The sequence below is a fragment of the Cervus canadensis genome, chromosome 1 (assembly GCF_019320065.1).
Source record: "Cervus canadensis isolate Bull #8, Minnesota chromosome 1, ASM1932006v1, whole genome shotgun sequence".
Classification (NCBI taxonomy): domain Eukaryota; kingdom Metazoa; phylum Chordata; class Mammalia; order Artiodactyla; family Cervidae; genus Cervus; species Cervus canadensis.
The window spans coordinates 16,132,295-16,146,879 of record NC_057386.1 but is presented as its reverse complement, the minus strand read 5'-3'; the positions used below and the strand labels follow the sequence as shown (position 1 = coordinate 16,146,879).

General features: G+C 37.8%; 1 protein-coding gene across 1 annotated transcript in view; it reads left to right on the top strand.

The window, feature by feature from the left end:
- EFCAB13 (EF-hand calcium binding domain 13) overlaps positions 1 to 14,585 on the top strand; it is a 208,955-nt gene continuing 194,370 nt past the window's right edge. The window contains exons 1-2 of the mRNA XM_043464397.1: positions 1 to 66; positions 4,024 to 4,184. Coding sequence (XP_043320332.1) covers positions 37 to 66; positions 4,024 to 4,184 — 191 coding nt within the window. The 5' untranslated portion in view covers positions 1 to 36. The remainder of the gene's footprint in view (positions 67 to 4,023; positions 4,185 to 14,585) is intronic.

Sequence of the window (14,585 nt, the reverse complement as noted above, 5' to 3'; positions counted from 1 at the left end):
AGTCTTCAAGGGAAGAATTTACCTCTAAACAGAAAGATGGAAACTAAAGTTCATTTATTTTGCCAGGTATTTTTCAAAATGGTTTGTAAAGATTCTTTCCTTTTCTTCCTTAAAAATTTGTTTACATTACTTCACATCTATAATCAGTAAGCAGATTCATAGCAGCATAGTCATACTATCTTGCTTAAACTGAGGTGACTTTTGAACTGTTTTAGTAGAAATATATTGAACTCTCATCCCAGCAACCCATGATGTAGTATCAAGAGATTTATAATGTATGATAAAACTAATTTTGGGGGGAAGGGACAGACACAATTTTTTTGGAGACCAAAGAATTTAAACCTACATGAGAAATTGTAAACAATGTAATTAATAACATGGCAGTCTAACCAAAAGCTAAAAGATAATTTAAAAGATAGGGCTTTGCTGATGGCTCAGTGGTAAAGAATCTGCCTGCCAAAGCAGGAGATGCAGATTTGATCCCTGGGTGGGGGTGATACCCTGGAGCAGGAAATTGCAACCCACTCCAGTATTCTTGCCTGGAATATTCCACAGACAGAGGAGCCTGGTGGGTTACAGTCCACGGAGTTGCAAGAGAGTCAAATATGACTTAGCCACTAAACAATAACAACAATTTAAAAGATACCAAGTGTCTCTAGTCTTCTTATCTGTGATTTGGGGGATATTCTTATCTATTGGCCAGAATCATGTCAATAAAAAACCAAATCTGGACTTATTATTGAGAGACTTTGTTCAAAAGGATTATTGTAAGAGACGAAAGAGACTACTGAAATAGAAGGAGGGGGGACTAACTGAAATAGGGACCATAAGATCTGCAAGCATCTCAAGGACTAGGCAAAAAAACTTTTTTCTTTTAAGTTTTATTTTATTATTTAAAATTTTTATTGTGTATTGGAGTATAGTTGATTGATGTTCTATTTGTTTCAGGTGCACAACAAAGTAATTAAAAGAATGTTCTTTTATTGAGAGTGTAAACAAGGCTAGGTGCTAGAGGTAAAGAATCCACCTGCCAATGCAGGAGAATTGGGTTTGATCCCTGGGTTGGGAAGGGGATCCCTGGAGAAGGAAATGGCAGCCTTCTCCAGTATTCTTTCCTGGAAAATTACATGGACAGAGGAACCTGGCAGGCTACAGTCCATGTAGTTGGACACTACTGAGTGAGCACGAAGAAGGCTAGGAAGCATTGGTTATGGGGAAGTGGGGAGTAGCATGATCAGATAAAGAGATCAGAGAAAGAGGCCAGCCTGTTCTCTAGAGGGGCTGCCTGCTCACTGGCTCAGGGTGGTGGTGGTGATGTTCATTTGCTCAGTTGTATCCTGCTCTTTGTGACCCCATAGACTGCAGCATGCCAGGCTTCCTTCACCATCTCCCAGAGCTTGTTCGAACTCATGTCCATTGAGTCGGTGATGCTATCCAGCCATCTCATCCTCTGTCGAGATGGCTCAGGGTGAGGGTAGGCCAAAGTTCTGAGGCTTGGAGGATTAACCAAACCTTGCTTAGTAAGTGTTTTGTCCTGATAAATAGGTGTGGATAAGACAGTTCAGCTAATCATTTATGAAGCAAAGAAAGGAAAATTTGAAGATGTTTGGCCATGTCATAGGTAAACATGAGGGGTATGTGGTAAGTCTTATCTAAATCATTTGAGGAAGGGTGGTTCTTTGCAGCCAGCTGTTATCTAAAACACAAAAGAGTGAGGGAATTCTTTTAAATTTCACTGTTTTTTCAGAAGCACAAGGCTCAGGTGAAATTTAACATTGTCAATTGAGAGTCTTAATCTTTTAAATTTATTGTTTTAGTGGATCTGGTGCCACCATATAAGACATGTACCTGTACAGTAATCCAAAATATAACTTCAGAACTTCTTGCTAATTACTGAAGGCTGGATTTGTCTAGACCTTTAGGCTCAGATGGTAAAGAATCTGCCTGTAATGTGGGAGACATTACATTTAATCTTTGGGTAGGGAAGATCCCCTGGAGAAGGAAATGGCAACCCACTCCAGTATTCTGGAGAATTCCTTGGATAGAGGAGCCTGGTGGGCTACAGTACAGTCCATGTGGTCGAAAAGAGTCGGACACGACTGAGTGACTAACACTTCATTTTGGCTAATTACTGAGACATGTAATGTATACATTGTTGATGGTTCCCTTATAAACTGATTTTGAAGATAAATTCTTAAATATTAAAAAATTAACAATATCAAAATATACCAGTTTATTTCCTTAAGCTATATACCTTGTATTTTACAAATGGTTCACCTTTAACAGTAAAGTTTTAGAGATTCTTTTCTTCCTCTGTTAAAGTTTCTACTCACTATCTCTTTCTGTTCATCTGAACTTTGATAACAGATTTTTGTTCCCCTCTGTCTTAAAGATTTTTTTTTTAAGTCAGTTAATTTCTGGCTATGCTGGAAATTGCTTCATTGCATCACAGCCTTCATTGCTGCATGAGGGCTTCCTCTAGTTGTGGCGAGCAGGGGCTACTCTCTAGTTGTGGTGTGCAGGTTTCTCATTACGGTGCTTTTGTTGTGGAGCATGGGCTCTAGGCGCTCAGGCTCAGTAGTTGTAGCACGTGGGCTCTAGAGTATGGAGGCTTCAGTAGTTGTGGCACACAGGCTTAGTTGCCCCGTGGTATATGGTATCTTCCCAGACCAGAGATTGAAACCATGTCCCCTGCACTGGCAGGCAGAACCCATGTCCCCACACTGAACCACCAGGGAAGTGCTAGAATTGATTCTTGATGTTGTACATTCTATGGGGCTGGACAAATATGTGATGACATGTAGCCACTATTAAAATGTTACATAGAATATTAATAGTTTCACTGCCCTAAAATCCTCTGTGCTTTGCCTATTTATCTCTTCTCACCCTACCTACTCCCACCAGCAACCACTGATCTTTTCATTGTCCCCAAAGTTTTTCCTTTTCCAGAATGTCATATAGTTGGATCATACAGTATGCAGCTTTTACAGATTGGCTGCTTTCACAATGTAGAACTATACATTTAAGATTCCGCCATGTCTTTTCATGGCTTGATAGCTCATTTCTTTTTAGCACTGAATAGTATTCCCTGATCTGAATGTATCACAGTTTGATCTACTGAAGAACATCTTAGTTTTTTACAAGTTTTGGCCATTATGAACAAAGCTGTAAATGTCTGTGTTCAGGTTTTTGTGTGGATATACGTCTTCGACTCCTCAGGGTAAATATGGAAAGGTGCAATTGCTGAATTGTATGGTAAGAATATGTTTAGTTTTGTAAGACACTGTCAAATTGTCTTTCAAAATAGCTATGCCATTTTACATTCCCACCAGTAATGAATGGGAGTTCCTCTTGCTTCACATTCTTGTCATCACTTGGTATTGCCTATGTTTTTGATTTTGGCAATTCTAAGAGATGTGCAGTGCTATCTTGATGTTTCAATTTGTGATTCCCTAATGATGTGATGTTGAACATCTTTTCATGTGCTTGTTTGCCATCTGTACATCTTCTTTGGTGAGGTGTCTGTTAAGATCTTTTGCCTATTTTTTAATTGGGTTGTTCTTTTTCTTGTTGAGCTTTAAGAGTTCTTTGTATAGTTTTGAATATACAAAATAAACATACTTTGAATACAGTCTCTTATCAGATATGTCTTTTGCAAATATTTTCTCCCAGCCTATGGGTTGTCCTTTCATCCTCTTGACAGTGTCTTTTGCAAAGCAAAAGTTTTAATTAACGAAGTTAAGTTTAATGGTGCCATAAGAACTAGATTCAGTGAGTGTTAGATATATTCATGAACGCTGCACATTTGTAGCTGCATAGTGCGCTAAGGAAAGTTGGAGTCATTTAGAATATATACCTAATTCAAATTAATGCATTAAGTAGCTCTTTTCAACAAAATTCTTTTTGGTAGCACCATTTTGGAGAGAGTATTGATCTAGAGTGAATGATTTGACTCAGAATGTCATATTTAATTTATGTATGCAAAGAGAACATGGCTGACAGTGGTTTTTGATTGCTCTCCAGGGGGAAGAAAATACTGATTCATCAGATGATGACTGTAATTCTTTTGCATCTGACTTATTATCAAGAGATATTGACAGCAAAAAGTACATCAGGTTTTCTAAAAGAACAGAGAAGAGAATTTCACCTGAAATTAGGGGTTTGAGCCCAATCCACACAAAAAAGTAAGTTGAACTGTGAACTTGCTTAATTGAATTATAAACTTTTGCCAGTTTAAGAGAACCAAAAATGTAACTCATGTGTTCTCGTAATGTACTAAGTATAGAGGATCATGCATATTGTGACTATTCTTTTGGGAGCATGGTTTTAATTCCTAAATAACGTCTCATATTTTTCTCACTTCTCTCACAGCCATGTGGAGGCCTATAAGCTATCATAGTTTCCCAGTAATGAGGCCATTATCCATGTATCTGTCTGGACTTTTTTTTTTGACAAAATTGTAATTTATTTAAATATATGATGTCGTGATTTAATATATGTATACATTATGAAATGATTATCCCCATTGAATTAGTTAACACAGTCATCACCTCACATATTTACTACATCATCATCATTATCATCATTATTATTACTTTGGTGAGAACAGAAGTTCTGATCTCAGCAAATTTTAGTTATATAGTACAAGATTACTATCTAGTTACCTTGTGACTTTTTTTTTAAAATAATGTATAAGTCACATAGCATTTGTCTTTCTCTGTTTGAATTATTTCACTTTGCATAATGCCATCAAGGTCCATCCATGTTATTTCCTTCTTTCTCATGGCTAAATAGTATTCCATTGTTTATATTTACCACATCTTCTTTATTTGGAGAAGGAAATGGCAATCCACTCCAGTATTCTTGCCTGGAGAATTTCAAGGATGGAGGAGCCTGGTGGGCTACAGTCCATGGGATCTCAAAGAGTCTTACATGACTGTGCAACTAACTTTCACTTTCACTTTTCTTTAACTATTAATCTGTTGACAGAAATTTATATAGTTTTCACATCTTGGCTACTGTGGATAATACTGCAATGAACATGGGAGTGCATATATCTCTTTGAGATCTTGTTTTCATTTCTTTTGGATATATACCCAGAAATAGAATTTTTTTAAAATTTAAAAAAATTTTTTTATTTTTTTCATTTATTTTTATTAGTTGGAGGCTAATTACTTTACAATATTGTAGTGATTTTTGCCATACATTGACATGAATCAGCCATGGATTTACATGTGTTCCCCATCCCGATCTCCGTCCCACCTCCCTCCCCATCCCATCCCTCTGGGTCTTCCCAGTGCACCAGCCGTCAGCACTTGTCTCATGCATCCAACCTGGGCTGGTGATCTGTTTCACCCTTGATAGTATACTTGTTTTAATGCTATTCTCTCAGAACATCCCACCCTCGCCTTCTCCCATAGAGTCCCAAAGTCTGTTCTATACATCTGTGTCTCTTTTTCTGTCTTGCATATAGGGCTATCGTTACCATCTTTTTAAATTCCATATATATGCGTTAGTATACTGTATTGGTCTTTATCTTTCTGGCTTACTTCACTCTGCGTAATGGGCTCCAGTTTCATCCATCTCATTAGAACTGATTCAAATGAATTCTTTTTAATGGCTGAGTAATATTCCATTGTGTGTATGTACCACAGCTTTCTTATCCATTCATCTGCTGATGGGCATCTAGGTTACTTCCATGTCCTGGCAATTATAAACAGTGCTGCGATGAACATTGGGGTGCACGTGTCTCTTTCAGATCTGGTTTCCTCGGTGTGTAGCCCAGGAGTGGGATTGCTGGGTCATATGGCAGTTCTATTTCCAGTTTTTTAAGGAATCTCCACACTGTTCTCCATAGTGGCTGTACTAGTTTGCATTCCCACCAACAGTGTAAGAGGGTTCCCTTTTCTCCACACCCTCTCCAGCATTTATTGCTTGTAGACTTTTGGATAGCAGCCATCCTGACTGGCGTGTAATGGTACCTCATTGTGGTTTTGATTTGCATTTCTCTGATAATGAGTGATGTTGAGCACCTTTTCATGTGTTTGTTAGCCATCTGTATGTCTTCTTTGGAGAAATGTCTGTTTAGTTCTTTGGCCCATTTTTTGATTGGGTCATTTATTTTTCTGGAATTGAGCTTCAGGAGTTGCTTGTATATTTTTGAGATTAATCCTTTGTCTGTTGCTTCATTTGCTATTATTTTCTCCCATTCTGAAGGCTGTCTTTTCACCTTGCTTATAGTTTCCTTTGTTGTGCAAAAGCTTTTAATTTTAATTAGGCCCATTTGTTTATTTTTGCTTTTATTTCCAATATTCTGGGAGGTGGGTCATAGAGGATCCTGCTGTGATTCATGTCAGAGAGTGTTTTGCCTATGTTCTCCTCTAGGAGTTTTATAGTTTCTGGTCTTACATTTAGATCTTTAATCCATTTTGAGTTTATTTTTGTGTATGGTGTTAGAAAGTGTCCTAGTTTCATTCTTTTACAAGTGGTTGACCAGTTTTCCCAGCACCACTTGTTAAAGAGGTTGTCTTTTTTCCATTGTATATCCTTGCCTCCTTTGTCAAAGATAAGGTGTCCATAGGTTCGTGGATTTATCTCTGGGCTTTCTATTCTGTTCCATTGATCTATATTTCTGTCTTTGTGCCAGTACCATACTGTCTTGATGACTGTGGCTTTGTAGTAGAGCCTGAAGTCAGGCAGGTTGATTCCTCCAGTTCCATTCTTCTTTCTCAAGATTATTTTGGCTATTTGAGTTTTTTGTATTTCCATACAAATTGTGAAATTATTTGTTCTAGTTCTGTGAAAAATACCGTTGGTAGCTTAATAGGGATTGCATTGAATCTATAGATTGCTTTGGTAGTCATTTTCACAATATTGATTCTTCCAATCCATGAACACGGTATATTTCTCCATCTGTTTGTGTCCTCTTTGATTTCTTTCATCAGGGTTTTATAGTTTTCTATGTATAGGTCTTTTGTTTCTTTAGGTAGATATACTCCTAAGTATTTTATTCTTTTTGTTGCAATGGTGAATGGTATTGTTTCCTTAATTTCTCTTTCTGTTTTTTCATTGTTAGTGTATAGGAATGCAAGGGATTTCTGTGTGTTAATTTTATATCCTACAACATTACTGTATTCATTGATTAGCTCTAGTAATTTTCTGTAGAGTCTTTAGGGTTTTCTATGTAGAGGATCATGTCGTCTGCAAACAGTGAGAGTTTTACTTCTTCTTTACCTATCTGGATTCCTTTTATTTCTTTTTCTGTTCTGATTGCTGTGGCCAACACTTCCAACACTATGTTGAATAGTAGTGGTGAGAGTGGGCACCCTTGTCTTGTTCCTGACTTTCAGGGAGATGCTTTCAATTTTTCACCATTGAGGATAATGTTTGCTGTGGGTTTGTCATATATAGCTTTTATTGTGGGAATGCAAACTAGTACAGCCACTATGGAGAACAGTGTGGAGATTCCTTAAAAAACTGGAAATAGAACTGCCATATGACCCAGCAATCCCACTCCTGGGCTACACACCGAGGAAACCAGATCTGAAAGAGACACGTGCACCCCAATGTTCATCGCAGCACTGTTTATAATAGCCAGGACATGGAAGCAACCTAGATGCCCATCAGCAGATGAATGGATAAGGAAGCTGTGGTACATACACACAATGGAATATTACTCAGCCATTAAAAAGAATTCATTTGAATCAGTTCTAATGAGATGGATGAAACTGGAGCCCATTATGCAGAGTGAAGTAAGCCAGAAAGATAAAGACCAATACAGTATACTAACGCAAATATATGGAATTTAAAAAGATGGTAACGATAGCCCTATATGCAAGACAGAAAAAGAGACACAGATGTATAGAACAGACTTTGGGACTCTGTGGGAGAAGGTGAGGGTAGGATGATCTGAGAGAACAGCATCGAAACATGTATACTATCAAGTGTGAAACAGATTGCCAGTCCAGGTTGGATGCATGAGACAAGTGCTCAGGGCTGGTGCACTGGGATGACCCAGAGGGATGGGATTGGGAGGGAGGTGGGAGGGGGATTCAGGATGGGAAACACATGTAAATCCATGGCTGATTCATGTCAATGTATGGCAAAAATCACTACAATATTGTAAAGTAAATAGCCTCCAACTAATAAAAAGAAATGGAAAAATATATATATACAAAAAAAAAGCTTTTATTATGTTGAGATATCTTCCTCCTATGTCTGCTTTCTGGAGAGTTTTTATCATAAAGGGATGTTGAATTTTGTCAAAGGCTTTTTCTGCATCTATTGAGATAATCATATGGTTTTTATCTTTCAATTTGTTAATCTGGTGTATTACATTGATTGATTTGTGGATATTAAAGAATCCTTGCATTCCTGGAATAAAGCCGACTTGGTCATGATGTATGATCTTCTTAATATGTTGTTGGATTCTGTTTGCTAGAATTTTGTTAAGGATTTTTGCATCTATGTTCATCAGTCATATTGGCCTGTAGTTTTCTTTTTTGGTGGCATCTTTGTCTGGTTTTTGGAATTAGGGTGATGGTGGCCTCATAGAATGAGTTTGGAAGTTTGCCTTCTTCTGCAATTTTCTGGAAGAGTTTGAGTAAGATAGGTGTTAGCTCTTCTCTAAATTTTTGGTAGAATTCAGCTGTGAAGCCATCTGTCCTGGGCTTTTGTTTGCAGGAAGATTTCTGATTACAGTTTTGATTTCCGTGCTTGTGATGGGTCTGTTAAGATCTTCTGTTTCTTCCTGGTTCAGTTTTGGAAAGTTATACTTTTCTAAGAATTTGTCCATTTCTTCCAAGTTGTCCATTTTATTGGCATAGAGCTGCTGTTAGTAGTCTCACACGATCCTTTGTATTTCAGAGTTGTCTGTTGTGATCTCTCCATTTTCATTTCTAATTTTGTTGATTTGGTTCTTCTCCCTTTGTTTCTTGATGAGTCTGGCTAATGGTTTGTCAATTTTATTTACCTTTTCAAAAAGGTAGCTTTGTTGATTTTTGCTATGGTCTCTTTTGTTTCTTTTGCATTTATTTCTGCCCTAATTTTTAAGATTTCTTTCCTTCTACTAACCCTGGGGTTCTTCATTTCTTCTTTCTCTAGTTGCTTTTTGGTGTAGAGTTAGGTTATTTATTTGACTTTTTTCTTGTTTCTTGATGTAAGCCTGTATTGCTATGAACCTTCCCCTTAGCACTGCTTTTACAGTGTCCCATAGGTTTTGGGTTGTGTTTTCATTTTCACTCGTTTCTATGCATATTTTGATTTCTTTTTTGATTTCTTCTATGATTTGTTGGTTATTCAGAAGCGTGTTATTTAGCCTCCATATGTTGGAATTTTTAATTCCTGTAATTTTTTTTTCCTGTAATTGAGATCTAATCTTACTGCATTGTGGTCAGAAAAGATGATTGGAATGATTTCAATTTTTTTGAATGTACCAAGGCTAGATTTTTTTGGCCTAGGATGTGATCTATTCTGGAGAAGGTTCCGTGTGCACTTGAGAAAAAGGTGAAATTGATTGTTTTGAGGTGAAGTGTCCTATAGATATCAACTAGGTTTAGCTGGACCATTGTGTCATTTAAAGTTTGTGTTTCCTTGTTAATTTTCTGTTTAGTTGATTTGTCCATAGGTGTGAGTGGGGTATTAAAGTCTCCCACTATTATTGTGTTATTGTTAATTTCCCCCTTCATTCTTGTTAGCATTTGCCTTACATAATGCAGTGCTCCTATGTTGGGTGCATATATATTTATAATTGTTATATCTTCTTCTTGGATTGATCCTTTGATCATTATGTACTGTCCTTCTTTGTCTCTTTTCACAGCCTTTATTTTGAAGTCTATTTTATCTGATGTAAGTATTGTGACTCCTGCTTTCTTTTGGTCTCTGTTTGCATGAAATATTTTTTTCCAGCCCTTCACTTTCAGTCTTGTGTGTCTCTTGCTTTGAGGTGGGTCTCTTGTAGACAGCATATATAGGGGTCTTGCTTTTGTATCCATTCAGCCAGTCTTTGTCTTTTGGTTGGGGCATTCAACCCATTTACATTTAAGGTAATTATTGATAAGAATGGTCCCGTTGCCATTTGCTTTGTTGTTTTGGGTTCACGTTCATACAACCTTTCTGTGTTTCCTGTCTAGAGAAGATCCTTTAGCATTTGTTGAAGAGCTGGTTTGGTGGTGCTGAATTCTCTCAGCTTTTACTTGTCTGTAAAGCTTTTGAATTCTCCTTCATATCTGAATGAGATCCTTGTTGGGTACAGTAATCTGGGTTGTAGGTTATTCTCTTTCATTACTTTAAGTATGTCCTGCCATTCCCTTCTGGCCTGAAGAGTTTCTATTGAAAGATCAGCTGTTATGCTTATGGGAATCGCCTTGTGTGTTATTTGTTGTTTCTCCCTTGCTGCTTTTAATATTTGTTCTTCGTGTTTGATCTTTGTTAATTTGACTAATATAGCCAGTTGGTCAGAAGCACAGGTGAAAAATGGGCCTGCAGTTGATATCTGAGGTAGGGTGGGGCAGTCTTGTGGAACTGAGCCCTTACCCTGTGGAATCTGAAAGTATCTCCAGGTACTTTGAATCAGGATTGAGTTAACTTATAGGACACCCATCTGGTGTCACAGAGAATTGCTTGGTGGGGGCAAACCCCACACACATTTGGGGTCAGATGTGAGTGTGATTGTAGTGTGAGAATAAAGGAGAAACAGAAGGAACACTGATTTTTCCCTACATAGTTGTGTATCACATTTATTGATTTTCCTATCTTGAACCATGCTTGTGTCCTGGGAATAAATCCCACTTGATCATGGTATCTGATCTTTTAAATGTACAGTTGAATGTGGTTTACAGATACTTTGTTGAGAGTTTTTGCATCTGTGTTCATCAGGAATATTAGCCTGATATTCTTTTCTTGTAGTGTCCTTGTCTGGCTCTGATATTGGTAATGCATGCTCCGTCGCTTCAGTCGTGTCCGACTCTGTGACCCCATGGACTGTAGCCTGCCAGGCTCCTCTGTCCATGGGCTTTTCCAAGCAAGAATACTGAAGTGGGTTGTCATGCCTTTCTCCAGGGAATCTTCCCTGACCTAGGGATCGAATCCACGTCTCCAGCTTCTCCTGCATTGCAGATGGATTCTTTACCACTGAGCCACTGGGGAAGCCCATTAGTAATGCTGTCTTCATAAAATGAGTTTGAATGTGTTCCCTCCTCTTCAGTTTTTGGAAAGAGTTTGAGAAGAATTGGCATCAATTCTTCTTTAAATCTTTAGTAGAATGCACAAGCAAAGCTAACTGATTCTCGACTTTGTTGAAAGGTTTTTGATTACTGATTTAATATCTTTACTAATAATTGGTCTGTTCAGATTTTGTACTTCTTCATAATTCAATCTTGGTAGGCTGTATTATTTTAGGAATTTCTTTCTTCTAGATTATCAAATTTATTGATATATAATTGTTCATAGTAGTTTCTTATGATCTTTACTATTTCTCTGTTATCAGTTGTAATACCTCCTTTTTTATTTCTTATTTCACTTATTTGAGTTTATCTCTCAGCACCCCCACCCCATTTTTTTTTGATGTCACAGTTTACATCTTTTTATATTATATATCTATAAGCAAATTGTTGTGGTTATAGTTATTATTAATACTTTTGTCTTTTAACATTTATACTAAAGTTGTATGTGATTTACCTCCACCATTACAATAGTGGTACACCATTATATACCTCGGTATTCCCAGGTGGCTCAGTGGTAAAGAATCCACTTGCCAGTGTAGGAGATGCAGGAGACCTGGGTTCAGTCCCTGGGTTGGGAAGATTCCCTGGAGGAGGAAATGGCAACCCACTCCATTATTCTTGCCTGGAGCATCCCATGGACAGGAGTTTGGCGGGCTACAGTCCATAGGGTTTCAAAGAGTCAGACGTGAATGAGTGACTGAAAGAAGTCAGAAAGTGAAGTCACTCAGTCATGTCTGACTCTTTGTGACCCCATGGACTGTAGCCCACCAGGCTCCTCTGTCCATTGGATTTTCAGGGCAAGAGTACTGGAGTAGGTTGCCATTTCCTTCTACAGGGGATCTTCCTGACCCAGGGATTGAACCCAGGTCTCCTGCACTGTAGGCAGATGCTTTACAGTCTCAGCCACCAGGGAAGATGAGTGACTGAGTACATCACAATATTAGAGTATTCTGAATTTGACTCTCTCTCTGTCTCTCTGTCTCTCTCTGTCTCTCTCTCTCTCTCTCTCTATATATATATATATATATATATATGTTTATTTATTTATTTACCTTTACCAGTAAAAGTTTTATTTTCAAATGTTTTCTTGGTACTAATTAGCATACTTTCTTATTAGCTTGCAGAACTCCCTTTAACATTTCTTATAAGGTCAGTCTAGTGATGATGAACTCCTTCAGCTTTTCTTTGCCTATAAAATTCTTTACCTCTCCTTCAGTTCTAAATACAACTTTATGGGGTAGAGTATTCTTTTTTTTTTTCTTTCAGCACTTTGAATATTTCATCTCTCTCCCTCCTGGCCTGCAAGATTCCTGCTGACAAATTGGCTGATAATCATGTGGGAGTTTCCACTATTCCATTGAGTTAGAGGAAAAAGATGAGACAATCATTTCTAGGCCACCACATTAAGGGGCTTCCCAGGTGCTGCTAGTGGTAAAGAATCTACCTGCCAATACAGGAGACCTAAGAGATGCGGGTTCAATCTCTGGGCCAGGATGGTCCCCTGGAGGAGGGCATGGCAACCCACTCCAGTATTTTTGCCTGGAGAATCCCATGGACAGAAAAGCCTGGTGGCCTACAGTCTGTAGGGTCGCAAAGAGTCAGATGTGACTGAGGTGATCTAGCATGCGCGCAGCACACCATAATAAAGCTTGTTACCTAGGAAGAAATGGAACGTAGTAGTAGTGTTTCTTTCCTTTCTTTCATTAGTATTGTTTAAAATGGTTAATACCTGGGGAGACACAATGCACCTAAGGAATGCAATATGAAACAAATGTTTTTAGTTATTTGTCATTTATATCAAATCATTCCTATTCCCTAAAATATTTGAGTTATCTTGTAATTAAAAGAACACAGTTACACTTTTAAAAATGATAAAACATAAAAGGTGATGTAATGAGGTAGAAGTCATAATTATTCTAGAAATATGAAAATCAGTTTCAGTACGGATATATGGAAGGGAATGGGGGATGTAAAGCAGCAATATGCTGTAGGTTGTGATTAATTTATGTGTCATGAAATCAAGAGGTAGCTACTAGTAGTTTTCTAAAAAGAAATTAGCATAGAATCAAAGACATTATAGTGCTTTTCATATAATAAGGATAAGTATTCTTTTGTGAAATTGTTTTATTTCTGTCTCTCTTTGTATATGGGTGTTACATCTCAATAGAAAACGTATTTTATACTCTGGGACACAGTCAAAGTAAAGTCATTGCCTTGTGAGGGGAGAACTGTCGAGGGGACTGACCACAGGACATCTTCAGTGGGGATAAGAGCAAGCTAATAGGGCTCTCAGGGTAGAAGTTTAGGGATTGGATTTAAAGGGGTATAATGTCAAAAGGGGGCTTCCCGGGTGGTGCAGTGTAAAGAATCTGCCTGCCAATGCAGGAGATTCAGGAGACATCAGTTTGATCCCTGGGTCTGGAAGATCCTTTGGAGGAGGGAATGGCAACCCACTTCAGTATTCTTGCCTGGAAAATTGCTTGGACAGAGGAGCCTGATGGGCTGTAGTCCATGGGGTCACAGAGAGTCTGACACAATTGGGCGACTGAGCTTGCTCTCAATGTCAAAAGATCAAGGTACCTACTAAGAAAGGGGAGTAGGCTGCATGATAAAAATTTCCTTTATTTCACAGTTTTGCTTAGTGCTAAGTTTATCTAAAGATGTTGTAGATTCAATCTAGTCATTTTTCTGTGTATCACCTAAGCAGCCCTTGCATAGGAGATTACTCTAAAAGGAAGGAATCATTTCTGCTAAAGAGTTTTTAGTTTTACATACAAGGAAGAATAAGGTGTTACTTCTGAAGTACTAGATTACAGCCCAGTTGATATGAGTTCTGGGTAGAAACAGCCTACAAGGTATTGCCATAGCGATTCTCAATTTATTCTCTGTGTTAGAATCTAGTATCTTTAGAAAACAAAAACCTAGTATCTTTAAAAAATTCCAAATATCAGCTCAGTCTCCAGAATAATTAAAATCACAACATTGGGGGATTGGACACAGGCATCAGAATTTTTTGAAGCTCTCAGGTGATGCCATTGTGCAGACAAGTTTGGAATCTAGTTTATCTTAGAATCATTCTTAGTCTACAAGATCCCAGAGCACAAAATAATTTTAGGGTTGTCCTTGAAATTTAGATCTACTTTGGGTTACTTAAAGCAAAGTATGAAATTTCCAAAAGCTCTTCTTTTTCAAATTCGATCTACTTTGGATTACTTAAAGCAAAGTATGAAATTTCCAAAAGCTCTTCTTTTTCAAATTCATTTCAGGGTTATTTTATTGATCTCACTATTGTATAGTTTGTGGAGTATATATTTGTGTTACAAAAGTCCTTGACAGTTCAATAAGAAGAGGGGGGAAAGAGGC